Source organism: Episyrphus balteatus, chromosome 3 (assembly GCF_945859705.1).
Source record: "Episyrphus balteatus chromosome 3, idEpiBalt1.1, whole genome shotgun sequence".
Classification (NCBI taxonomy): Eukaryota; Metazoa; Arthropoda; class Insecta; order Diptera; family Syrphidae; genus Episyrphus; species Episyrphus balteatus.
In genome coordinates, this window is record NC_079136.1 from 89,020,663 (window position 1) to 89,047,281 (window position 26,619).

Here is a 26,619-nt window from a genome sequence, read left to right on the forward strand (position 1 = left end):
TTTTTTCCATTTTATGAGATATGGAAAAAGAACCAGAAAATTTTTTGGAAAAAATGGCAGAAATTCTGGAAATATTCCCAGAAAAATTATGCACTTTTTGCCTAGGAAAAAAAGCCAGATTGTGTACGAATTTTTTTTGGCTTTTTTTCCAAAAAATAATCTGTCGTAATTTTCAGGAGCCAAATAGAGATTTTTTTTTCTTCTTCAGTGCATTTTTAATTTCGTTATCTTACATTTTCGTTCACCAAAAACATACCACGAATCAATGAATTTCATTCCGATGCCCATGCTTAAGCTGAGCAAACAAATATGAAGCAGAGTCTTAAAAAAATGTTGATGTCCCTTTTGAAACACATTTTTTTCGCGACCTTTCCTTTTAAACATGACAATGTCATACCGGGCATTAGGTGTAGATAGAGTAATAAGTGAAATATTTGTAAGTGATAAATAGCAAGTGGCAAGAAGGTACTACTTCAAGTTTCCATCAGCCTTTTGCCAGAAACAAAAGGAAGAACGCATTAGTATATCCTTTCCTCAATCAAATTAATTTAAGCAGTCAGTTTTCTAGGCCAAAAAACTGGTCAAGTAAAGGCAAAAAGCCTAAATATTCACTTGCATCTCAAAAATTAATATTATTTAAAAATTTTCATTTCTTTATTTTCTTATTATTTTCATGATTTTTAAATTCGAAATTTAAACTTTCCATAATTTGAAATTCATTGATCAACAATGAATAACATATTGCCAACTTATCACTTATATTGAAGTCACTGAACTAGGAAATTCAGATCCCTTAAAAATAAGTTTTTAACCTTAGCATATCGTAAGCTAATTTTGATAAATTTAATAAAATTAAAAAGTTCGATAAGTTCGAAATTGATAAGCCTTCTGTACACTTAAAGTACTTTGTCACTTGATCAAATTAATTAAAACTCTTTCCTCTACAGTTTAAAAACTATGTCTGGTTCATTTTTATTTAAATATACTTTGTCACCCAGTTTCATAATGATTTTCAGCCTCATTTTATATACTCATCTCATGGCCATGCCAATGTTTTCAGTTTAATAATTAAAAATTAAGTTGAGCCTCCACCTTCTTTTCTCACTCTATTTGTTTTGTATTACATGAACCTACTCCTTACTATCAAATAGTTTTTTTTTTGTCCTCAACCATCCGTTTAGACATAAACTCTTATACCTTATCTTATACTCTAAATACTTAACACCTCCTATAAGATGCGTGTCTTGTTTTGTATATAAGAATTTAAGAGGCCCTTACCCTTTTCAGAAGCCCTTATTTTAATCACACACTGGCGTTCTCAAAATCTAGGTTACTGCCTATTTAAACCAACCTCGTTTTGTTTTTTTTTTTTGGTTTTTTCTTCATTCTGCAGCACCAACATCATCATCATCAGGAAAGGCGCTCCATTTCATATGTAAATACGTCACCTTCCATATTCCTTCAACTTGATGATGATTTATAAAGCCAGATGCTCCCTTCAACACAACATGTGTGTCATCACATTCACACATATCCCATGCCCATCCATATACCTACGCCCAAACCCCCTTAAACTTTTCCATAAATAGGTCAAAGTGTCACTTCAACCGAGAATTCTGTCTCTGTATACATTTTCATTCCATTTGTATATCGTTTTAAGTTTTTAACCCTTTCCCACATTAGAATACCAAAAATATGAGCTTGGAGGTTGCTTTACGCATCCTTGATCATAGTTCTTACTTAACATTTATACACACAAGTATGTATATTATAAGGCAGGTTTGGTATAGTCCTGTCTTAACCAGTGCCAGTGATGTAATATATATTTCTCAAAGGAACGAAAGAAGGAACAGCGTAATAATTTTGCTAAGTGTTTCAATAGTATCGGGATTATCTCTTCCGCTAGGTTTGAAATACAAAAAATAAATAAATCTTTTTTTTATACAGAAAGTTGAAGTTCTAAATACTTTTACTATAAAAAAGAGTTTTGAAAGGCTCTTCTTGTGTCGTGTCTTTCACATTCGCTGGAAAGCCTCCTGAATTTTGATAAGAACAGAGTATCTAAACTTTGAGAATGTGAATTTTTTGTATAGTTTTTCCCATAGTTGGAGGTTTTATGTACCTAATTTATTTCAATTATGAAGTCAAACTTTTCGTTTTTTTTTTTAAACTTTTTTCTAACTAAGACGGAATAGTTTGAAATAGGTATTGTGCTTTTCCTTTTTTCTTTTATTGGGTCCTTACATACTCGATCAGTAAATGTGACACATACATATTTACATTTACTCATTCTTTCAAGTGATCGATGTCAATTGATTGATCGTGCTAATCGTTGAGTTGGAGTTGAGTTGAGTTAAGCTGAGGTGAGGTGAGGTGACAGGAGATTGCAAGATTGAGTTTGTTAAGGTGAAGTGAGGTGAAGTATCCAATAGCATTAAGTGAGTTTTTAATTTCAACTTTTCACTAATAGTTGAGCAGCCATCTTCAAAATAGCCACTCAAGAAAGAAAAATGCTTAGGATATTCATTCGGAAAGCTTCTTGTGGAAAACGACGAAATTATTTCAGATTTTTAGGTTTGTTAGCCCTTTAAAACCGTTTTTTGTCTCTTAATCCAGATTTTGGAGGTACATATTTTGAAAACAAAGAAGCCTAGTCAAAAATTTGGCAGACACGTGTCAATTATTTTGTTTTTGCTCTCTAATAACATAAACATTATTCAAATACCTTTCGTGGTGATTTTTTGGGAATTATTTCTCAAACATCGAATTTCAGGGTTTTGACTTTTAAACGTCCATATCCAGAGTTGCAGGTTCTCATATTTTTTTGTTTGTATTATGTGTGACTTTTATTTATAAACAATATTTATCGATTCCACTATTAATCATTTTTCTACCCCTTTTTGTTAAGGAAATAACTTTTTGACGTTTTTCTAAATTCACCCCAGCTTGCCCTACTAAAATTTCAAATTTATAAGACTTACCATATAAACAGGGTGGCGTTGTTGAAAAAAAACTCAAAAAATTAACTTTTAAACGTGGCAACAGTATGCCTTGACAGAATGTCACCAAGCAACTCATATGCAAACTGTGTCATACTGTCATTAGACACTACCTTTAAGAAAATATAACTTTTCCAGTCATTTCGTCGGAAAAAAACGGCTTAGACATGCAAATGAACCGAGAAAGCTAAATTTTTGATATGTTGCAGGGGGTGCTTAAAAAAACTTAACTTGAAGTTTTCGACCAAGATTTCCTATAGGTAAGCGTTTTGCGAAAAAAAGGATACATTTTTTTTTTTTTACAATAACTCGGCTATCCGACGAGATACGAAAATTTTAATGTGAAGATTTTGTGTAGCTTTTACCGTGTTCTACAATTCATGCATAATTACGGTGACCATCCGTCCCGGTTTACTCGGGACTGTCCCGTATTTCTATAGCTTGTCCCTGGTTTTTATTTAGGAAACCCGGGACTTATAAGTTTCCCGTATTTTGTAATTTGTCCCGTGATTGTCCCGTACTTCCACATTCTCTGATTTTTGTATTCGAAATTTTAATTACTTTGTACGAAAAACAAGAAAACAATGGTTGGAAAAGTTTTTTTTAATTTTTCGAATAAAAACATTAGTTTTTAAAAATGCTTCATCAATTATAATTTAATTCCAGCTTTTTTTTGTCAGGTTGGAAAGTTACACCAGAATTTTTTTTTTTCGAATAATGAACAACATATTAAAGAGAAAGAACCCAGCTAAATTTCAAAACTTTTGAATTCAATATTACAAAATTTCAAAATCATTTAAAAAAAATGTTAAAAAAACAGATCTCACAATTTTGATAAAACACATTTTTTCAAGAGTTATTAACAGTTCCTATTATAAAACCGTTTTCTTGATTTTTGACTTCCTCGTAAACGACTTAAATGATTTCAACGAAAATGGTCTTTTAAGCAATCTCATTTTATTTTATTTATTAGGTACCTATGTATATTTTTTTTTTGAAAAAACAAAGTTTTCAAAACGACCCAACAAATTTTTTACTGGTCCCGGGTTTCACTTTTAGAAAATTTGTCACCGTATTCATAATGCATAGACATTTTTTGTGTATCATGCATTATTATCGAGATATCGATCGAAGAAGTCCAAAATTTAGGACATTACATTTGTTTTTGACATTATCTGTTTTTTGGTGATAAATACTTATCAGTTTCGACCTTAAATTTCGTTTTTTAATTTTTTTTTTATTTTTGACAAAAATTAGGCCTCCAGCCGGCCGCAAAAGTCGTTGAGTACGTGCCCACCTCGACTGGTATAACGATGAGGTTAGGTCGTCATATGGCGGGATCTTCTACTATATTATAAGTTATATACGAGTAAAATTTATTTATCAACATTTGTGAGATTTTTTATGTTTTTTAAGACAGATATTTAAATAATGAACACTGTGGTGAAATTATTTGAGAAATTTGCACAGAATTTGCTGCATTTTTTTGCAAATCTATTCAAAACTTTAAACTATTGCAGTGGCACTTAATACAAACACTACACAGCCCTTAGCTTATTCCTTGATTTAGAAAAAAGGATAGGTTATTTCTCTAAAACAACCGTTATGTATCCATCTACCAACACCTACAACAACCCCCATCTATTTAAAACTCCAGCCCGTATATTTGCACTTGCATCGCAACATTGCCGCCGCTATGGTAGATTCCCAGAAACACTGTATCTACTCATATAATATTACGAATATTTCAACGAATACGTTAAGGGTTTAAGAATGAGATTCTTTGTTAAAAGAGGTAATAGTCAGAGAACGTCATTCATTGTAAATTCTCCACCTCCACTTTCACCTGTTGTCGTTTGTTTAAGCAAACGAGCAAGAAGATAGTCTTTCTTTCATTCTTTCTGTTGCAAAGTGGTTCAAAGAATTAGTTCAAAACAAACGACACAAGGACAATGCAGGTATACAATACTTACGAAAATATACGACACACATGATGGAGGACAAAGAATAAGAAGAATTTCCTTAATTACGTCAAAATGGGTTGTATCTTGTATGCTGCACAGGTTTCAAGCAAAGTTTAAATTTTGTATTTCTTTTGCCTCTCTCATCAGGACATCTGCAGTGGGACTTTGAAAAGAACACAAAAGAATTTCATCTTCCCTTATATAACAAAACTACTTGTATGTTATGCCTGCGATGATGGCACTCGTCTCTCTGTATTGCCGGGGTTTTGAGAGGTCAGTGGACGGACATGATTGTTGTAGGTATGTGATATTGCCTCCATGTCCACACCTGTTTCTTGTGAGCTGCGCTCGACAAGACCGTGCGGTGGTGTGTGCCTCAAAGTTCAGTGAACAAAATAATAATTTTATTGAAACTCGACGGATTTAAGTTCTGTTCGAGAGAAGCCATGTCAATGTCCTGGGATTCATACTTTTTTTTTTACCCGTGTTCTCTTATAGGTATGTTGCTGAAGGTACTTCTAATGACAATTAATACTAAGCTTTCTGACGGACATTGAAGCAAAAGTGTGGGCTCTTTTCAATGGTGCAGCACACAACGATATGGATGCAGAGTTTTTATGCTGTATCCATTCAGTTCATATATGGGCAACCTTTCAGGTGGCAAGAAAATCTGCTCCTGCTGTTGCAGAGCCCCTAGATTTATCCTGTTTGTCATTCATTCGTGTAGGTCCTGCCTACTGAAGTGTAAAACAGGATGAAAAGGGATTTCAGTAGGTAGGTATACCAACAGACGATATGATGTTGGGAGGATTTTTAGGTGGAATCAATAGATGGAGTGAGAATTTATATCGTGGGATGATTGGTTCTGGTGTTGAAATTTTATTAAAAAAAAAAATCAAAAAAAGATAAACTAAAGCCCAGATTTTGTGTTTACAGAGTCCAAAGAGGAAGGACATGTATAAAGAACAAACAGGACATAAGGAAAATTTTCCTAAATTATTTCTTGTTTCACACAAGATAAGAGGGTTCATTGTTTGTTTATATTGTACATATATGTTGGTTTTTTTTTTCTTGTGTTCATGTTATCATTTTTTTTTTTTTTTTGGATTTTGTAATTTTGAAAGATGAGGGGATAGGTATTGAGATTTTTTTTGGGAATATATGTATTTACTTTTCATGTTATAACTAAGATTCATTCAAGTTGAAAATGAAAGAAAAACATGTTTTTTTAATCGATATGTATGTATGTTTGTGTGGGCCTATAGTAAGTACATATATAATCACTTTTTTTAGGGAATATTGGCTTTAAGAAATAAGTTCACAAAATTTATATTATGTTCTTACACCTATAAATGATGGCTTCTTGTTCAAATAATACTACTTTTCTGATATTCTTCAACCAAAGTGAGTAAGATATATAATTTTAACTTGCAATTTCCTTCCCAGTTTATTATATGCATTAATTTGCATAGGTAAATTTAAAGTTTAGCACTTTTTCGATAATAAAATCTTAATCATGAAGAATGGCACTAATTTATTAAATAATAATAAAACATATCAAAATCCGATGAAACAGCCAGAATAAGACAATATTATTAAATAAGATTTTTCTGTAAAAAAATGTTACACATACACCACAGTGACCCAATACAACAAAGCAAAACATTTTGATTGCTGCTGATCATTACATGATTCTTAAAGCTGTTAAAGAATTTTGTCAGGGAGAATTCTAAAACCTGGAAGCTTTAAAGTACCAATGACGAAAGCGAAATTACGTAGAGAAGTGTGGTGAAAATAAATGGTGGGAAGCGAAGATTCTTTTTTTTTTTTGGCTTAGCTGATGTACAAAAATAGTAAAAATATTTTGCATAACGAAATTTTTTATATATACAGGGTTGCCATATAACTTTTTCATTAATTTTTCTTTTTTAGCTCTCATAAATAAACGCTTAACTCCTTTCAAATATAAATTAAAAGAAAAACTTTTGCTATACTTATAAATTTTCTCTTGTAACTTCAAACGTATTCAATTTTAATTGAAAATACATTTACTGTCGAAAATTAGTTTCTACTTTTGAAATTTAAAATACATTTTTGAGCCGCTATTCAAGATACCTGCCATAGAACTGTTTTCTTTATTTCTGACTTTATCAAAAACCATTTAACATTTCAATGAATATTATTGTATAAGAATGTTATTGTTGCTTTAATTTAAAAACTAAAACAAATTTCCAAATATATAAATTTTGGATTATAAAAAATATTTATTTTGTTTTTTTTTTTTTGTTTAATAAGTTTATTTCAAAACTGATTAATGAGTATCTATTTAATGTTGCTTTAGTATCTCGATTAATATTTGTTCAGTACGGCACGTTTACCAATTTTTTTTTTTTTATTTTAAAATGTTTATTAATAAAATAATGTTTAAAAAGAAAATTCAAAAAACAATTTTTAAAAACAAAATTCCAAAAAATATTTGTTGTAGAAAAATCAAATTGAGGTTGTAACTATGTGTTTGAAAAGATGATTTTATAAATTGAAATAAATTTCATTATAGCATTCTAAACTTAAATTATTGTTTATTCTAAGCAATCTATATGATATAGACCAAATAGGAGTGACCTAGTCTTACATTTTATTTGAAATGAAAATGCCTCAAACCAATCTAAATATTTTTTTAACATCAATTTTGCATTTTTTCACATTTCGATTGCATTTTTGGAACAGAAGGCAACAATTTATTATTATTGGTTTCAAGGAATGATGAACAGTAGTTGTAGTGCCAACAATTTTTTTGATCCCATTATCTCTCGCCACAAAAAATCTGGTGCTGGCTCTTAGACTATTGAAAGCAGAACAGACCAAGCAAAATTTTAGAAAATTTCAGATCTTCAATTTTTGACCATAATATTGCAACAAATTTGTAAATAGTAAACTGAGAGCTACTGTACTACCACTAAATTTCATCTATTCTCTTCTAAAATTGCCAAATATTTTCGAATGACCCAAAATAATTCCCTCTTTTGTACGTTTACTTCTTGACACTACAAAGGTGTTTTACATAAACTTTGAGTAGTATTTCAATCATAAGTCTTATTTTTGTCAAGCTTTCATGCGATTTTATAATTAATAACACAATTTGAAAACCAAGTTCAAAGGAAAGAGAAATATGTACGTTTGTATACTAGTCCGGTCAATTTAGACATCCGAGGTTACATTAATTCCCAGCAAGCTGAAAATTGGTAGGATTGTTGGAAACACCATCATAAATTAAATCTAAAAAGTCCTCATCGATCCGAGGTGTGGAAAAAAATTTACGGGGGGTCAAAGGTCAAAAAAATGGGTTTTTCACGATTTTAAGCAAAACGGTAAGTCTTATCAAAAAATTTTCAATGCAAGAATTGTAGACCAGATTATTATATATAAAAAAGGTCATGACACTTTTTTTCCTAAGACCCACCGTTTCTTAGGTATAACGATTCAAAAAGTTGAAGTTGAGTTGTAATCGTCCTAATCAGGCCTATTCTGAAAAAAAAACTCCTAACTGAAAAGTTCCTGAAATTTCATTATTTTTTTAGCTTGAATTTCGTTCTTCAATGGTTAAGAATATGGGGAAAGCAAAAAAAAAATGGAAATTTTCGCCATTTTTCAAAATGGGGGCCCTTCTCCCGAAACCATTTCCTTGGGAATTTTTGTTTAGAATATGTCTGAATATATACAGGGTGTGCAATAGAGAATGGACAACCCTAAATTGGCTGATAGCTAGACTTATGACTGTTCTACAAACAGATAGAAAAATGTTCTATCGCAACCAGTTCATAAAATATTGGCTTTTTTTCGTTCAGTGTATTTTAAATTTTATCATCTTATGTTTTCGTTCACTACAACCACGAATGAATGAATTTTATTTATTTCTTTTTTTTATAATTTTCTACAATAATTGTATGAGTACATAAACGCTTTAAAAACTGCAAAGCTATTGCACATTTTCGTAAAAAAAATTTTGAAATCTGTTTTTTGATGCAAAATGTAAAAAAAGTATTTTATGAAAAATTTTAAACACCTGTGGTATAAAATAAATCTATGGAAACCTAAGTGGCCAACTTTCTTAAAAATATTCCCCTTAGACCAGAATATTTTTAAGAAAGTTGGCCACTTAGGTTTCCATAGATTTATTTTATACCACAGGTGTTTAAAATTTTTCATAAAATACTTTTTTTACATTTTGCATCAAAAAACAGATTTCAAAATTTTTTTTACGAAAATGTGCAATAGCTTTGCAGTTTTTAAAGCGTTTATGTACTCATACAATTATTGTAGAAAATTATAAAAAAAAGAAATAAATAAAATTCATTCATTCGTGGTTGTAGTGAACGAAAACTAAGATGATAAAATTTAAAATACACTGAACGAAAAAAAGCCAATATTTTATGAACTGGTTGCGATAGAACATTTTTCTATCTGTTTTTAGAACAGTCATAAGTCTAGCTATCAGCCAATTTAGGGTTGTCCATTCTCTATTGCACACCCTGTATATATTCAGACATATTCTAAACAAAAATTCCCAAGGAAATGGTTTCGGAAGAAGGGCCCCCATTTTGAAAAATGGCGAAAATTTCCATTTTTTTTTTGCTTTCCCCATATTCTTAACCATTGAAGAACGAAATTCAAGCTAAAAAAATAATGAAATTTCAGGAACTTTTCAGTTAGGAGTTTTTTTTTTCAGAATAGGCCTGATTAGGACGATTACAACTCAACTTCAACTTTTTGAATCGTTATACCTAAGAAACGGTGGGTCTTAGGAAAAAAAGTGTCATGACCTTTTTTATATATAATTATCTGGTCTACAATTCTTGCATTGAAAATTTTTTGATAAGACTTACCGTTTTGCTTAAAATCGTGAAAAACCCATTTTTTTGACCTTTGACCCCCCGTAAATTTTTTTCCACACCTCGGATCGATGAGGACTTTTTAGATTTAATTTATGATGGTATTTCCAACAATCCTACCAATTTTCAGCTTGCTGGGAATTAATGTAACCTGACCCCCTTATTTTAGTCTAATTTGACCGGACTATACGTGTTTAGTAGAAAAATAACACATCAATTTAATTAATTTAAATGTAATTCGAATTTTTCTGTTCATTTTAAATCTTCAGTTCCAGGAAAAGGTATAACACGAGTAATGTAAGCTCTATTTCAATATAGGAACGACCAGTGCCGGTTTAAGCACTACCGGCGCCCCTGGGCAAGATTGCAAGTGGCGCCTCTAAAAAAAAATTCATCTAAAAACAATTTTTTAAAATCACGAAAAAAAGCAATAGCAGATTATGTCTTACCTCTCATAAACTTGTTAATGCATTTATTAAAAATGTGCAGTGTATTAACTTAAAAAGGTTAACTTAAAAAAAAAAAATTAATTATTCATGTCATTTAGGCTCAATTGACAAGACTACCTTTATCTCTGACTTTTTTGTTTAAACACATTTAAAGATTAGGTACAGCTGGTTTTATTTGAACAATATTTTTTCAAAAACTTTTTCAACTAGGTACATTAATGTCGTTTTCGATTGGAATCACTCAATGATTCACTCATTCTGAAATCCAATAAAAAACTTTGAATCGCTTCCACCCAATTCTAAAATTTAATATCTGTATTGGTGAAAAATCAAATATTTTGTTTTTGTTTTTTCACTAGGAGAATAAAAAACTTGCAGCACGCTTCTTAATGATTCCAGGCGCTTCCGGACGGCCAATCGAAAACAACATACCTTTATAAGTATAAGGTTTGTTCGTTGTGAGCTCTAGGGCACTCTGGGTCGCTCCGAATTCGTTGTCAAGCGTTTTTTGTAGCTCCTTTTTCAACCAGAGTTATTTCCTCTGTGTTCGATGTTCGCTGATGAAACTAAAGCTCTGAGGTGTTCGATGTAAAATGAAAACCCGAGAAACTCAGATTTTTTTCACAGTTAATTGAAATGACTTAGAGTGCCCTGGAGGGGGGAACAACGAACAGACCTATTTTTTTATTCTCACACACAAACGTAGTTTTTATGAGAAATGGAGAAGCTGTCAATTTTTGCCATTTCTGGATTTTGGGTTTTCGGGATTTTGGGATTGTGGGTTTTCGGGATTTTGTGTTTTTGGGTTTTCGGAATTTAGGGTTTTCTGGATTTTGGGCTTTCTGGATTTTTAATTTCGGGATTCTGTCCGTCTCCCTTCTCTTTCCTTATTCATTATTATAGGGGCACCTTTGCAAAAATTAAATTGGTAGGAGGAATATTAGGATTTCTTTAGTCTTTCAAAAGAAATTGGGGCGCCTTGTTCTTTAAAGATGAACGAAGATTTTGGACACCATTGTCCTTCCGGAAGCCAAATAAATTAACCCAAAATTGGGGGGCGCCTTCATTCTTCAAAAAGTTTAGGACAAACAATACGAGCGCCGTTGAAAATGTAAAATAGAAAAAAATTGGGGCGCCTTTGTGAATGTAAAAAAAATAAAACATCGATTGGAAAGACTTCGTTATTTATAAAACTTTTGTAAAAGTTCGGGGCGCCTGCGGCGCACAGTGGTTCCATCATGGAAAAAACCCAAAAAAGTGAAACAATTTTCTCAATTTTTTTGATTTGGTTTTTCGATTAACAATATATTTAAATACAGAATGCAATCAATTTTAATTTTTTACATAGCCCTGGTCCCGAGTATACTTAGCTCAAACTAGATTCTTTAAGATTTTCGAAATTTCGTTCTTTTTTTCTGCAACTTTTGACGATTTTTTTTTAAAGAATAGAGCTTTTTTTAAAAAAAAAAAAGTATGTAGTGTTGTTAATGGTATATTTGTCCTTAAGTCTACATTTACCGTTTGTTGAATTTGCTTTTGAATCAGAAAAACCAGAATATTATATAAAGACACCTCTAGAGCGAGTAGTTTTTACTCTTTGTCAGCCTATAAAAAAAAAGCTCCACGAAGCTCCACGTTCATTTTAGTATTAATTTAAAGCTTATGATATATACTATTTATGGTGTTAAAACAAATGACCCATTTTGACCCATTCTCCCGTAAGAGCTTCTTGAGTGTAGCAATGCGTGTCACTCAAACAGCACTTGAAATCGGTATTATCGTTTCTAATTTAACGGCTTTTTTGATAAAATAATTTTTTTTACATTATAAGAGGTCTATGTAGTCATCACTGATAAGCCAAAAAATAAAGAAAAATCAAAAATTTTCCAAAAAAGGAAAAATATCCAAAAACGATATGATTTTTTTTTTTTCAAAATTTAACTTTTTTTGAAAAATTGTAATTTTCTTTGGTTTATCTAAAATTTAAACGGTGTTTAATAATAAAATGTTCAAATAAACTCAAAAGAATTTGATTTTGCTCATAATCACCCATAGTTATAAAACAGCGGCACATTTTCTAAAAACCCATAAAAAGGCCTTTTTTGATAGCTTTTCCAAAATGATCTCAAATGCAAGAAAACATTTTTTTAACAAATTAAACTTAATTTATTTGTAGAGAATTAAATGAAATTTTCAAATGTATCCTTAAATTTTCTTTAAAAAGATCCGTTGTTGAGATATTGATACTCAAAGTCAAAAGTATGGTTTTTGGTATGATGACTGATATTGCAATCTAAATCGTAAAACGTAGAAGTTTGAAACAAAAAGAATCTTAAGTCCAAATAGTTCTAAAAATAAAAATCATTTTTTCGCTTTTTTTAGAGAAAAGTAAAAACTAAAAACAAAAAAAAATTGGAAAATTTTTGTATTTGAATAATTCCAAAGATTTAGCTATTTTACCATTAGAAATAAAATATTTAGTTTAAAAATAGAGGAATGTAGCTTTTAATGCTTTTTGTTTTGTCATGATACGATCATTTTTATACTATCTATCGAAAATCACTAAAAAAATCACAATTTTTTTTTTGTTCTCTTAATTTTTTGGGCTAGTTTAGTAAGTATACATTTAAGGTGCTATAATACTTATGAAACTTTTTAATTTTTTGCTTTCTGAAAAACCTTCTCTGTATTCAGTTTTAATTTGCCTTAAAGTGTAAGAGACATTTACATTTTTAAGAAGAAAAAAGATCAAAAAAAGGAAATAAAAAGAATAAATATATTAATCAATACAACTTTTAAAAAAATGAGTAATTTTAAAGCACGACACACAGTTTTTTAACCACGATGAGAACTCGTTTCATTTAATTTATATACCAAATTTTAATCAAATCAGTCCACCCGTTCGGTTTTTATAGGTTTTTTCCACTTACTCCATAGAAGGGAACCACTGTGCGGCGCCCCTCAATTCTTGCGCACCTGGGCGACGGCCCAGGCTGCCCCCCCCCTAAAACCGGCTCTGGGAACGACATTTTTTGCTAAGTGAAGCTTTCCTGTGAATGACACTTTTTCATAGGAGATATTAAATTTTGTGTGTTGGAAAATAATCTTAATTCATGAAACTTTACAAAAATATGTTATTTAAAAAAAAATACTCCTCTATATTTGTGAAATATATTTCAGTTCTTGATTTTAACGGAATTTTTTAAGCTGTTTTATGAGTATGAAACTAAAATGTACATTACACTATATACATTCAGCGCTATAGAACATTTATATTCGTAAAGTATTCATTTTGAGCTCAATTACTGAATATATTTACTTTATTTTTATGTACTTTAACATTTTTATTCAACTGATTTAAATCTTCAATTCCCTTATCTTTTCTGAAGAGGTTGTTATTTTTCAATTAAGATATATTATAGAAATGTTATAAGGTTTTTCCCAAAATCCAATAAACTCATATAATATAGCCAAAAGGATAAATGGAAGAATGTACCTTTTGTAAGAAATTGCACACACTGACACGACTAAATGGGAAAAAGAAAATACCATTTCTTATAGAAAAAACAAAAAAAAATCAAATAAAAAGAGAGAGAGTCCAAGAGATTATATACTCACACAGACAGATACATACACACATATATAGGAGGTACCTACCAGAACTTTGCCAAGACTTTTATTAAGAAGAAAAAGATCCTTGGCAAAGTGAATTTGCTTGTCTTATCTCATGTGTGCCATTGACGCGCACTTACAAGCAAAACATCCATAGAATATGATGTTTGCATATATATGTACTTTACATATATTGTTTGTTCATAGAATGTCCTCTTCAAGGACATGTGAAACTCATATATGATGTTGAAAATATAACATCAGCTTTCGTCCCATCAACATATGGATAATGTAAGACACCAAAACGCCCAGCGTAAAAATGTGCAAACATAAATTGAGCTACAATGTTTCCTTTCATTTATCTTTATGCAAATATCCTGTCTGCCACAAGGATAATAAGAAACAAAACAAAAAAAATAACAATAACAACAACAACAAAAAAGACACAAAATTAAATAGAAAAAACAAAAAAAAAAACTTGGAAATACCGCTTACTCTTTTAAGCACACATTTTAATATAATAAAATATGATGTTGTACTTACACGGTCGACATTTGTAAGCAATTTCTACAAACTTTCTAATACCAGAACATGGATCGCCAGGAAGTGATTTGGCGGAAGCAGCAAACTTGCAGTGTCGTTTTTTATGGCACGCATCGACCACTGTCTGCAGGAGGATGTACTGTAATTATAATAAAATAAGGTAAAGTTAATGAAGCTAAATAATTTTATAAGTTGAGAAATCAAAAATTTCAACTATGTTAATGTTGGTAAATTCAGAGAATCGGCCAAGTAAAACAAATTTCAAGTTGGAAATGATGGATGCTTAGATTTCAATATATTCTAAATAGTAGGTACACAGGTAAAATAGGCATTTAAAAAATAAAAAATTGTTACACTCATGAACCTTGGCAAAAAGTTTGCTTTTGGGATAAGAACCAAGAATAAAAAAGTCTATAAGAAAAAGTTGGGTGGAAGGGTAATTTTTCGCGGACAAGAGGGAGGGGATGAAGTTCAAAAATATAGTGAAAAAAATTGTTTGTGAAATATCATCATATGACACATGTTTTTAAGGTATTTTTGTATGCTGAATCTAATGACATAAAAATAAAGTCAATACAATTGCTCTAAGAAAAGTTATTGCAGATTAAAAACAAGGGTGCTTATTTTTTGACCTGAACAGGGACCAATTACAGATTTTAGTGTCTCTTCGAAAAAAAACACCCTTTCACCTAAATTTTTAATGATAACTCTTTATTCTTGCTTTCTATCCCAAATACAATGTTTTTACCAAATTTCATTAGGGTGACCCATCATATTTGTTTTCACTCAAAAAAACACCCTTTTAACCATGATATTTTAATAGACACTTTAGATTCTTGTTTCTAATCTTAAAAGTAGTAACATAATTGCCGAATTTCAATAGGGCACCACTAATATTACTCTAGTATTGCATACTTTTGCAACTATACCCATATTTTGTCTACACTAAAAAAAAACCACCCTTTCACATGAAAAAATTTTATAGATTTCTGTTCTTCCCATGGGAAATAGAACATATTTAATGAATTTCGTAAGGGTACCATTTATAAAATTGATTTTATCGGACTTATCGCGGATTTTTCCCAATGTCCCAAAAAAACACCCTTTAACCTAAAATATTTGTATAGACTTTTTGGGTTATTGGTTTCTGTTATAAATGAAACATTTTTACCAATTTTCATTGGTGTAACAATTTTTTCCCAGTTTTCGTGGTACTAATTCCAAATTTCACCATTTCTTAAAAAAATTCTTAATTCTTATACCAAACAAAACTTTTTCACGAAGTTTTAAAAATTAATAAAATATAAGTCAGCTGTTATGATACCTTTCCCACACACAACTCAACCCACCATATGTGTCATATGATGATATTTCACAAACAATTTTTTTAACTATATTTTTGAGCTTCATCCATTTCCTCTTGGTCGCGAAAAAACACCCTTGCACCAACTTTTTCTTATAGACTTTTTTTTATTCTTGGTTCTTATCAAACAAGCAAACTTTTTGCCAAGTTTCATGAGTGTAACAATTTTTTTTTTATTTGTTGATTTTATGTACTATTTCACCTGTACTCAAATGTGCCTACAACTCAATTTCTACTCAAAAGTTATTTTATAGATTTAGAAAAATTTAAGAGCAAAAAAAAAAAAACGCTCCAGAAACTTCCTGATTTTGTACGATTTCTGCTAAATGTAGACTTCTATCGATAAAAATTAAACACAAAAGTTGTAAATAGTAAAAGGATCTTCCTACTATGCAAAATATATAAATGCAAAAATATGTTTTAGTTTTATTTTTATATTTTATAAAACTAGTTGGATTTTACAGTTTGGTTAAAACTGATTTTTTTAATTTTTTTTTACCTATTTTTAGTGGTTTTTTTTAAGCAAAATATAAATTTTTGGTTTTATGACGAATTAAATTTATAAAAATAGTACCTATATTTTTCAATCAAAAAACTTGCTGAAAAAATTGATTTTTGAAAAGTTTGAGATGAACGGGTTTTATATTAAAACTTTTCATCAAAGAATTATGAAAATATTGGGAAAAAGTGAAAAAAAAGATTTTCTAAGATCTAATTTTACCATAGAAACCAAATTATACTTTTCTAATGGATTTCGACCTATTGGTTTTTGAGATATCGAACTTTGAACTTCAAAAACATTAATTTTGGCCGGTGTGTATTGCAAGAAGCAAGCTTAAACAAAGTCGAAACTCTTTTTGATGATTTGATTTCATAAACATGAAAAAATAAATAAATTAAATAAAAACATGATAAAAAAACATATAAAAAAAAAATAAATAGGTACCTACATATAAAAAAAAAACTAAAAATGAAAACAAATTAAATAAATTTAGCTAGTTAGATCTAGTATACACTATATAAGCAGTTTTTTTTTTTTAAACACAACAGCAACAGGTAAGTTTAATTTCATTTGAATTAATTTTGTATTTAAAAATTATATTTTTTTATTTCACTCATTTTTATTTTATTTTTTGATAATTAGGTAGGTACCCTACTTTTAGTAGCTAGGTATATTTTTTATGAAACATTTTTTTTAAGGAAATAAACTTTAATGATAAGCGAATAAAATAAATAATCATTAGCTTTTTTTCAATAAAATAATATCAAAGTGAAAAAACAACTTAAAAAACAAAAAAATTCGGTCTGATACAAAATTGCGGAGAAACGGTAGTACACAGAAAAAAGTTTTTTTGATCAACTAAAACCGTTATAAAAAAGATCTTACAAGCCGGAAATATTCTGGCAAAGATAAAGCCAGTTAAGGGAAAAGAAAGGAAAAATCATATGACCTTTACAACTCGAAAACGGGACAAAAAAGATAAAATTTCCTCTTACGTTTTTTGACTTAAATGACCCTCATGGTTTTTATTTAGGGTGGTGAGTATGGCATAGGATACAAATGAAATGAAAAGGGGATCAAATGTTGCTTGAAAATTTTGCTGAGCACTGCCGTGCCAAATTTTTTTGGTAGGTAATTTGAATATCATCTATAAATGCATAAGAATTAAACCTTTTTTTTTTTAGTTGCCCTAAATTTTAAAATAACGAGTAAGAACAAAAATAAAACGCATTTTGAAAAAAAGAAATACCTAACTTAAAACCTCATGGACAAATAAAACCCAACTAACCTTAATATTTTCACAATTTCATGCAAAATTGGCTATTCTACCGCATTGATTGAATACAAAATTAAAATTGAATTTACAAAATTAATGCATTTTCGACCATCATTCACATTCAGTTGCATGCCATTTTCATATACAACTTTTGGTGAGAGCTCAAAATAAACTTGGTCGCAATGGTGGTTTGAAGTTGTGTGTCAATAATAAAGTTCAATAGTATTGTCACGTGTGGCTGATGGTTTGGGTAATTTCAAATATATATATTTTCAGAACAAAAAACAAACCAACACCAAAAAAAAATGATTATAAATTAAATATAGACCAATCGCAATCATTATATTCATTTGAATACAATATTAATCGGATTTTTGACAGTTGAAAAGTGAGGGTTTTTATGTAGGTAAATGTACATTAATGGGGCAATGTGCATTTTATAAAGGTTCGAATCAACCGAATCTAATTGAAGCGGTTATGCGAAACAACTGGCATTTAATTTGGATAAATGAAATGTTGATTACTAAAGATCAGATAATAAAAATAAATATATGATTATATTTTTTTTTTATCATTCTGAATATTTAAATTAAAATTTCTATGTGTATTTAAATTAATATTATTCAAATTTTTACATATACTTTTTTTCTATTTTTATCTTTTCTAATGGTATTAATTTTTAATATATTTAAATTCCATTAAACGTTATTTGAACTGGCAAAAATAATTTTCAAATACAAATACTCATACAATCGCATGAAATGGGAAAGAAAAATAAAAATTAACGTTTTTAGTTGAAGGTGTTGATATACATAAAGGTTTTCTAAATAAACTGTTTACTTAACTAAAATAACTTTTTACACAACGGTTTTTTATTTATTTGTTTATTTAAGTAAACAAAATTTGAAATTAAATTTTTGACAGATATTGTTTACTAATAGAACATTAATTACATATGTTATTTTTTATAAAAACTAGGCATTAGGTAAATATCTACATTCAAACTTTTATAATTTGGGATTTATGGAAAAATGTTGTGAGAGATCAAATCAATTATGTAGGTTAATAAAATATCCATGATTATAAAAAATTATTCAGTACCATTCATCTGGTATTATTTTTAACAAAGGCACGATTTTTGATGATAACACAATTAACGCTCGCAATATTTTGAGGCTATTAGGCTCAAAGAAATAAATTTTCAATTCACGATATAGGAGTTGGTTTCTCTGACAAAACTTAAGGGGCCGAATTTCAAGATATTAGTAAAGCAAATGACTTCTAAATAAATATCTAAAGAAACTACTATCACCATATTCCACATATAAAAAAATAATTCTCGAATTTTTTGGAATATCTACTCTTGATTGAGCTATAGCAATACGCCAAGTCATGTTTTAGGAGATTCTCTAGGGGGTAAATTAAATTTTTTTTTCTCACCAAAATTAATGGTAGGTACCTACTTGTAATAGACCAAAATGGAAAAGGTTATTTTTCTCAAAAACGGCTCCGACCACGTTGTTTAAAAAAAATTGAACTGCCAAATATAATGTCCTACTTTTGAAAAAAAAAAAAAATAAAATTTTTTTTATAAATAAAAATTAAAAAAAAAATAAATTGCACGACTGGGGTCGCACGTACTTGCTCTTATGCTTAAAGTAACTATAATGTTAACGCTTTTTATTCAAGAAATTTAAAATTTGATATTTTGTAGAAATTTCATAAGTAGTATAAAAAAATTAAATCTGTTTTTATAATTAATTAAACTCCGTTTTAAATTATCTTAAAAATAAAAACAAATGTGCCATTTTATTTCTTGTATAAAAAGGTATTCTTAGAAAAAAATTTTCGAAAATAGTAGGAGCCGTTTTTTAAAAAAATAATTTTTTATATATAAAAATTTTTTAACATTTTTCAAAAAAAAATTTGGTATGCCATTTTGAAGAAATAATTAATTTACACATAAAAACTAAATTTCAAAATTTTTCATTGATCGGTTTTCAAAAATTTGATTTTTCAAAAAAAAATTTTGAAGTATTTTTTAAAAAACCAAAAATGCGTTTTTTGAAAATTTTCTAAAATTTTAATTTTATTTTTACTTACACACTTGTGTATAAAAATTTTCATTTAAATCGGGTTAGTGTTGTACGAGATATTCAGAAACGAAAAAAACCGTTCTATGACAGGTACCGTTAATAACGGTACAAAAAATATTTTTTTATTTAAAAAGTTGGCTCTTATGTGTAGTACTACACACAAAAATTTTAATCAAAATCGTTAGAGCCGTTTTTTAAAAAAAATAACTTTTCTATTTCCGTTATATGGCAGGTACCGTTAGTTTTGGTCATAAAAAAAGAATTTCAATTTCCCCTCTAGGGAATCACCAAAAACTGTTAACTACCAAGTTTGAAGAAAATCACTTCACTCGTTTAGGCTGCAGCCAAAGATAGAGACAGACAGACAGACAGACAGACAGACAGACAGACAGACAGACAGACAGACAGACAGACAGACAGACAGACAGACAGACAGACAGACAGACAGACAGACAGACAGACAGACAGACAGACAGACAGACAGACAGACAGACAGACAGACAGACAGACAGACAGACAGACAGACAGACAGACAGACAGACAGACAGACAGACAGACAGACAGACAGACAGACAGACAGACAGACAGACAGACAGACAGACAGACAGACAGACAGACAGACAGACAGACAGACAGACAGACAGACAGACAGACAGACAGACAGACAGACAGACAGACAGACAGACAGACAGACAGACAGACAGACAGACAGACAGACAGACAGACAGACAGACAGACAGACAGACAGACAGACAGACAGACAGACAGACAGACAGACAGACAGACAGACAGACAGACAGACAGACAGACAGACAGACAGACAGACAGACAGACAGACAGACAGACAGACAGACAGACAGACAGACAGACAGACAGACAGACAGACAGACAGACAGACAGACAGACAGACAGACAGACAGACAGACAGACAGACAGACAGACAGACAGACAGACAGACAGACAGACAGACAGACAGACAGACAGACAGACAGACAGACAGACAGACAGACAGACAGACAGACAGACAGACAGACAGACAGACAGACAGACAGACAGACAGACAGACAGACAGACAGACAGACAGACAGACAGACAGACAGACAGACAGACAGACAGACAGACAGACAGACAGACAGACAGACAGACAGACAGACAGACAGACAGACAGACAGACAGACAGACAGACAGACAGACAGACAGACAGACAGACAGACAGACAGACAGACAGACAGACAGACAGACAGACAGACAGACAGACAGACAGACAGACAGACAGACAGACAGACAGACAGACAGACAGACAGACAGACAGACAGACAGACAGACAGACAGACAGACAGACAGACAGACAGACAGACAGACAGACAGACAGACAGACAGACAGACAGACAGACAGACAGACAGACAGACAGACAGACAGACAGACAGACAGACAGACAGACAGACAGACAGACAGACAGACAGACAGACAGACAGACAGACAGACAGACAGACAGACAGACAGACAGACAGACAGACAGACAGACAGACAGACAGACAGACAGACAGACAGACAGACAGACAGACAGACAGACAGACAGACAGACAGACAGACAGACAGACAGACAGACAGACAGACAGACAGACAGACAGACAGACAGACAGACAGACAGACAGACAGACAGACAGACAGACAGACAGACAGACAGACAGACAGACAGACAGACAGACAGACAGACAGACAGACAGACAGACAGACAGACAGACAGACAGACAGACAGACAGACAGACAGACAGACAGACAGACAGACAGACAGACAGACAGACAGACAGACAGACAGACAGACAGACAGACAGACAGACAGACAGACAGACAGACAGACAGACAGACAGACAGACAGACAGACAGACAGACAGACAGACAGACAGACAGACAGACAGACAGACAGACAGACAGACAGACAGAATTGCCGGACCCACTTTTTTGGCATTCTCCATCATCGTAATGTCATGTAAAATTGTTATCTCGAGTTCGATTTTTTTTACGAATCCTAAACTTGCCCTATAGTACCTATATCGCAAGTAAAAATAAATAAACAAAACAAACAGCTAGCATGTCAAATCAAAAGAATTCATTAGTCCGTTTTCAAAAAAAAAAAAATTAAATAAGTAAATATTAACATCAATGGATAGGTACCTTTGGAGTTGTCAAATCAAATATAAGCATTTTTTTTTTGCAAGCAGAAAAATAATGTCTAACCGAGATCTTTTTTCTGTGGGTTAAGAAAATGTGTTAAAAATAACGAAGTCTGCTAAAATCTCGTTGCTAAAATCAACATAGTCCCCTCGGTAAAATTAAATTGTTTAAAATTACCACTTTAGAAGGCTATTTTAACCGATCACCTTGTTTATATTGATCGATAAACTCGGTTAAAAGTTGAGATTTTTTTTACAATTTAACCGAATTTGAATTCTCTAGGATAATTCATTACTTTTTTTACCGCAGTCTCGTATATTCTTGCATTTGATAACCAATAGCATATTTAATTACATAATTTCGTTGCTTTTACAGCAAAGTGGTACAAGAAAGTCTGCTTAAGTTTTAAAATAACAGGCATGTTAGTGACAGAGACACATTTTTACAACGCGAAAACTTAAAGAAGGATGAAAGTGCCGATTACACCAGGTAGGTAGAGTTTCATTTTGTGATGCTTTTTGTTATTTGTGTTTTATTCTCAAAAACGTAACTTTTAGATCTACATATGCAGCTTTTCCATAAAAGTGACGATTTAACTACTCTTAAACATGCTGGAAAAAGGTGAGATTTTCATGATAATAGATATATGTCATTCCTATCAAATACAATTCTATTACCGATACCATTATTGGGAACTATCCTTTTTCATTCAATCAACTTTTAATCGGAAATAGTGTTGCTACTCAAGAGCTTTTAGGAAAAGTGAAAATCAAAGCATGTTAGGTCTTCTAGGTTACAAAAAGATGATGTATCATACGAAAAAATTCAGAATAAAGATACATGTAGAACTAGGAACATTTTCTAGGGTTTCATTTTTTTTTTCCCGGTAATTAACTTAAAATTCAATTTTTTCAAAGAGCAGACTTATGACAATTCTACAGAATGTAAACCGAACCGTTTAAATGTTTTTATCTTTACTTAATTTAATTTCGGTTTACCAATGAAAACTTCAAAACCAAGGCATTTAAAATTGTTTTTCCAGTCGTAATAAAATTAAAATTCGAATATTTTTTTTAGAATTATTTTTTCCGAGTCACGGGTCAGGTCATTTTTGTATGGACTGTTTGTCTTTGTTTATTGACCTCCACACTTACTACGCAAAAATGTTTATTTTAAAAATCTAGTGTGATTTAATATAATATTTCATTTTACTGATAAAATACCAACATTTATTATACGAAAAAAAAAAAATAATAAACAATACAAAACAAAAATATGCTTGGAAGAACTCTAACGCATAATTTGACTCAATATAGTGGGTCGTGTTAAAGTTGTTATATGTATATAATGCTCTTCCCCTAAATTCGTACCATTCAAATGTTTGTCATTGAATAAATTTTCCATTCGTGATAATAAATCAATATTTTTTTTGTTTTCGTTTTTTTTTTTTTCAAACTAACATTCAGTTGTATCTACCTACTGGTGAAATATCCTGCGCGTATTCTTAGTTTAGCCTCTGGTCATATAAATGTGGTACAGCGAGAAAATTGCTCAACACCATACAAATGTATATGTTCATATAAAATTTGCATTTTTTGTTCAATTTTGCAACAATTTCTTTTTTCTCCATGCGAGAGCATTGATTTGTGGGACAAAACAAAAAAAAAATTATGTCCTGAAATAATAGTAGAATTTTTGGTCAAATGGACATTCAAACAATATACGATTTATGGGAGGTAATTTTATGCACGTATACACTCATATATAGAAAAATAGCAAAATGTGTAGTTAGCAGGTAAATTACGCGAAAAATGTCACGTTCAATGATTGAAATGATTTTTATTTCTGTTGAATTATTATTATTTTTTTTAAAGTTTTTTTTTTTATTATTTTGTGTATGTCATTTAGTGTTTGTATAAACCTTTTTTGGGTGAATTGTTCATTTTCATATTGTAGTTTTTTTTTTTTTTGTCATTCATTCAAAAGCTATGAATGTATGTATTATAAAAAAAATAGCTAAAATTCACAACTGGAATATTGTGATGTTTTTATTAAATGACCGAAAGATAGACAAAGAGGTAAATAATAACAGAGTTTACCATTTTTTAAAAAAAAATTTTTTAAATATTTTTAAAACTAGTGGATAAAGTAATTGAATTTTATTTTAAAATATATTTTAACTGAGTATATTTTCCTCGAAAATATAGAACATTTTTATTTAATGCAATTGCATATTATGTCAATTAAATATTCAAAGTCGTATCTTCTATCTGCGGGTTTTATGTATTGATTTGAAGGGTTAACTGAAAGTGTTGCTTTTTTTCGCTTAAGAATATGCACTTAGAAAATATTTAAATATAATAAGAGTTGGTGTTTAAATTGAAAAGAAAAATAATAAATCCCTTTTTCGGTAAAATTAAAATAATTCCAAACGCATCGCATATTTATTTATTTATACAAATTAGGACCATTGGAGCAACCTACATACATACATACAACATACCTATAGACCAGACGTGCATTTCCCCAGCCCGGACCTATCGCAAAATTTAAAAAAAAGTATGTAAAAGTTTTGTACAACATTTGTTTAAGCTTACAACGAAAGTTATAGATAATTGAAAGTACAGGGCTGGGGAAACGATTCCCCAGCCCGGACATTTCTCAAAATAAAAAAATATAAAAAAAAAGTATGCAAAAATTTTGTACAAAATTTTGTACATTTTGTACAACCAAATTCGAGTTTTGTATAAGCTTTCAACGAAAGTTATAGCCAATTGAAAGTACCGGGCTGGGGAAACGTTTCCTCAGCCCGGACATTTTTTAAAATTGTATCAAAATTGAAAGAAAAAAAATTCTAAAATTATCTACGAGTTTTGTACAGGCTTAGTCAAATAATTAGAGCTAATTTAAGTTTACACTGGGTACATATGTACGTACCTAGCCAGCTATATCCAAAACTTACAAAATTACAAATTACTTACAAATTATTTTACGGAAAAATCAATCTTAAAAATCGTTTTTTTTTTTCAATTTTTCTCAGTATTTTCTAAAACAAAAGTATAGCTTTTTCACATAAAGAACATTTTTAATCAAAATTGTTACAGCCATTTTTTGAGAAAAATAAGATTTTAAATATTGATCATATAAAGGGGGAACCGTTAATTTTGGTCTTAAATAAAATTTCGAACTACCCTAAGAAAATCATCAAAACTCAAAATTAGCAGGTTTCAATTTCAAGCATATTACTTCAGTGCCATGGGTTGTAGTTTAAGATGAAGATGAATACCCAGAATGGTGGAAGTTCCTATCACAAGTAAAAAACCAAATTGTATTACAGATTTTTCTGTTATTTATGATTGTATATATTTTATGTAGGTACTTTAGTAATTTCGGACTTGAAAAGCGTATTAAATTGAAAAACAAAAAATACAGCTATTTAGTAATATACAAATGTCAATATCCACAAAATATCAATATATAAAAAAAGACTGCCATAAAACAATAAAATTAAAAAAAAAAAATCTACAAAGAGAAACCTACCCACGGCTGTTATAAAAAAAAACACCTCCACAAGACGAAATATAATGACTTTTCGTTTAATTAAAGTTTTTCCCATTCACCCACTCATCCACACCCACAAGGCCACTTCTATAAATCACGGTTAAATGCAAGTGCTTAATCAAATCGACCACATTAATTAGCACTGAGTGCAAATTTACGTTTTGTCCATGGGGCCAAGCCTTCTCTTGCTTCATATGCTTATCGACTTAAATGTGATCTATTGGAAGTAAAGGTAAAGGAAAGAAAGCAAAATGTTCGGAGTAAAAAAAAATATGGATAGTTAATGGTAATTGAGAAGAATTCGACCATGTTTTTTTACTTTTTATAAATTCAAGGTTTAATAAATAAAATCTAACAGTTATAATTAGTACTAAAAATGTAGATATTTATGTACCTATGTGTATTTTTTTTTTTATAATCCCATTGCAAAATCTTTGAACTTTTACCAACTTTAATTAAATTTCCGTAGTTTTTTTTTCATCCAATATCTATCAACTATTCCTGGCTTTTCTAAATAATTTCTTTATTATTATTTTTAGGTTATTAAACCAAGTGCATTGGACAAAAAGTATATAGGTATTGTCCAATACTGCATTCTGGATTGTGGTTTCAGTTGAAAAGGATGCACCACGCACACAACGCATAAAGGATGAAAAGTTTATTTCCTCACTTTTCCTGCTGCAACCCACTTTTTTTTTTATTCATTTTTATTTTTAATTTAACATAAATAAAATTAACAATTTAAATTACACTCAGACTCTGTGTTCAATGGTATTGTCGTCGCACACAGGATATAACGTATAACATACCACCACTGCAGTTCCGGTGAAACGGAAATTGAGCCATCGCCACATTTGTTGTCGGTACTTGGTTTATTTTTCCTTGCCTTGCATTAAGAGACAAAAAAAAAAAGAGAATCTGTCTATATCGACAACCAAAATGGGACAAGAGCCCAACCACATAGAGAAACGAACCAACGTTATATTGACAGTTTTGAATGGAGACATAAAAAGCGGCTTTGGAGTGGCAAGGGGGAGAAGTACAAGTATGTTTTTTTTTTATTAAATCGTTCACTCCTCTGGTATAGGCTGTCATGGATGTCGGATTTAATAAAAATCGTTCCACACTCCTGGTTCGCTGGTTGACTTAACGTAGCTTGTTCGCAAGTCGTAGGTATTTTTTTTTTTGC

General features: G+C 30.6%; 1 protein-coding gene across 4 annotated transcripts in view; it reads right to left on the reverse strand.

The window, feature by feature from the left end:
• The window catches only part of LOC129916544 (protein eva-1-like), a 220,163-nt gene that overhangs the window by 47,255 nt on the left and 146,289 nt on the right, over window positions 1-26,619 (reverse strand). For all 4 annotated transcript variants that reach the window (XR_008772494.1, XM_055996549.1, XM_055996550.1 and 1 more), the window contains one exon: window positions 14,457-14,595. Coding sequence is in view for 3 of the 4 variants with exons in the window: in XM_055996549.1 (XP_055852524.1) it covers window positions 14,457-14,595 (139 nt within the window). In the remaining variant the exon portion in view is untranslated. The remainder of the gene's footprint in view (window positions 1-14,456; window positions 14,596-26,619) is intronic.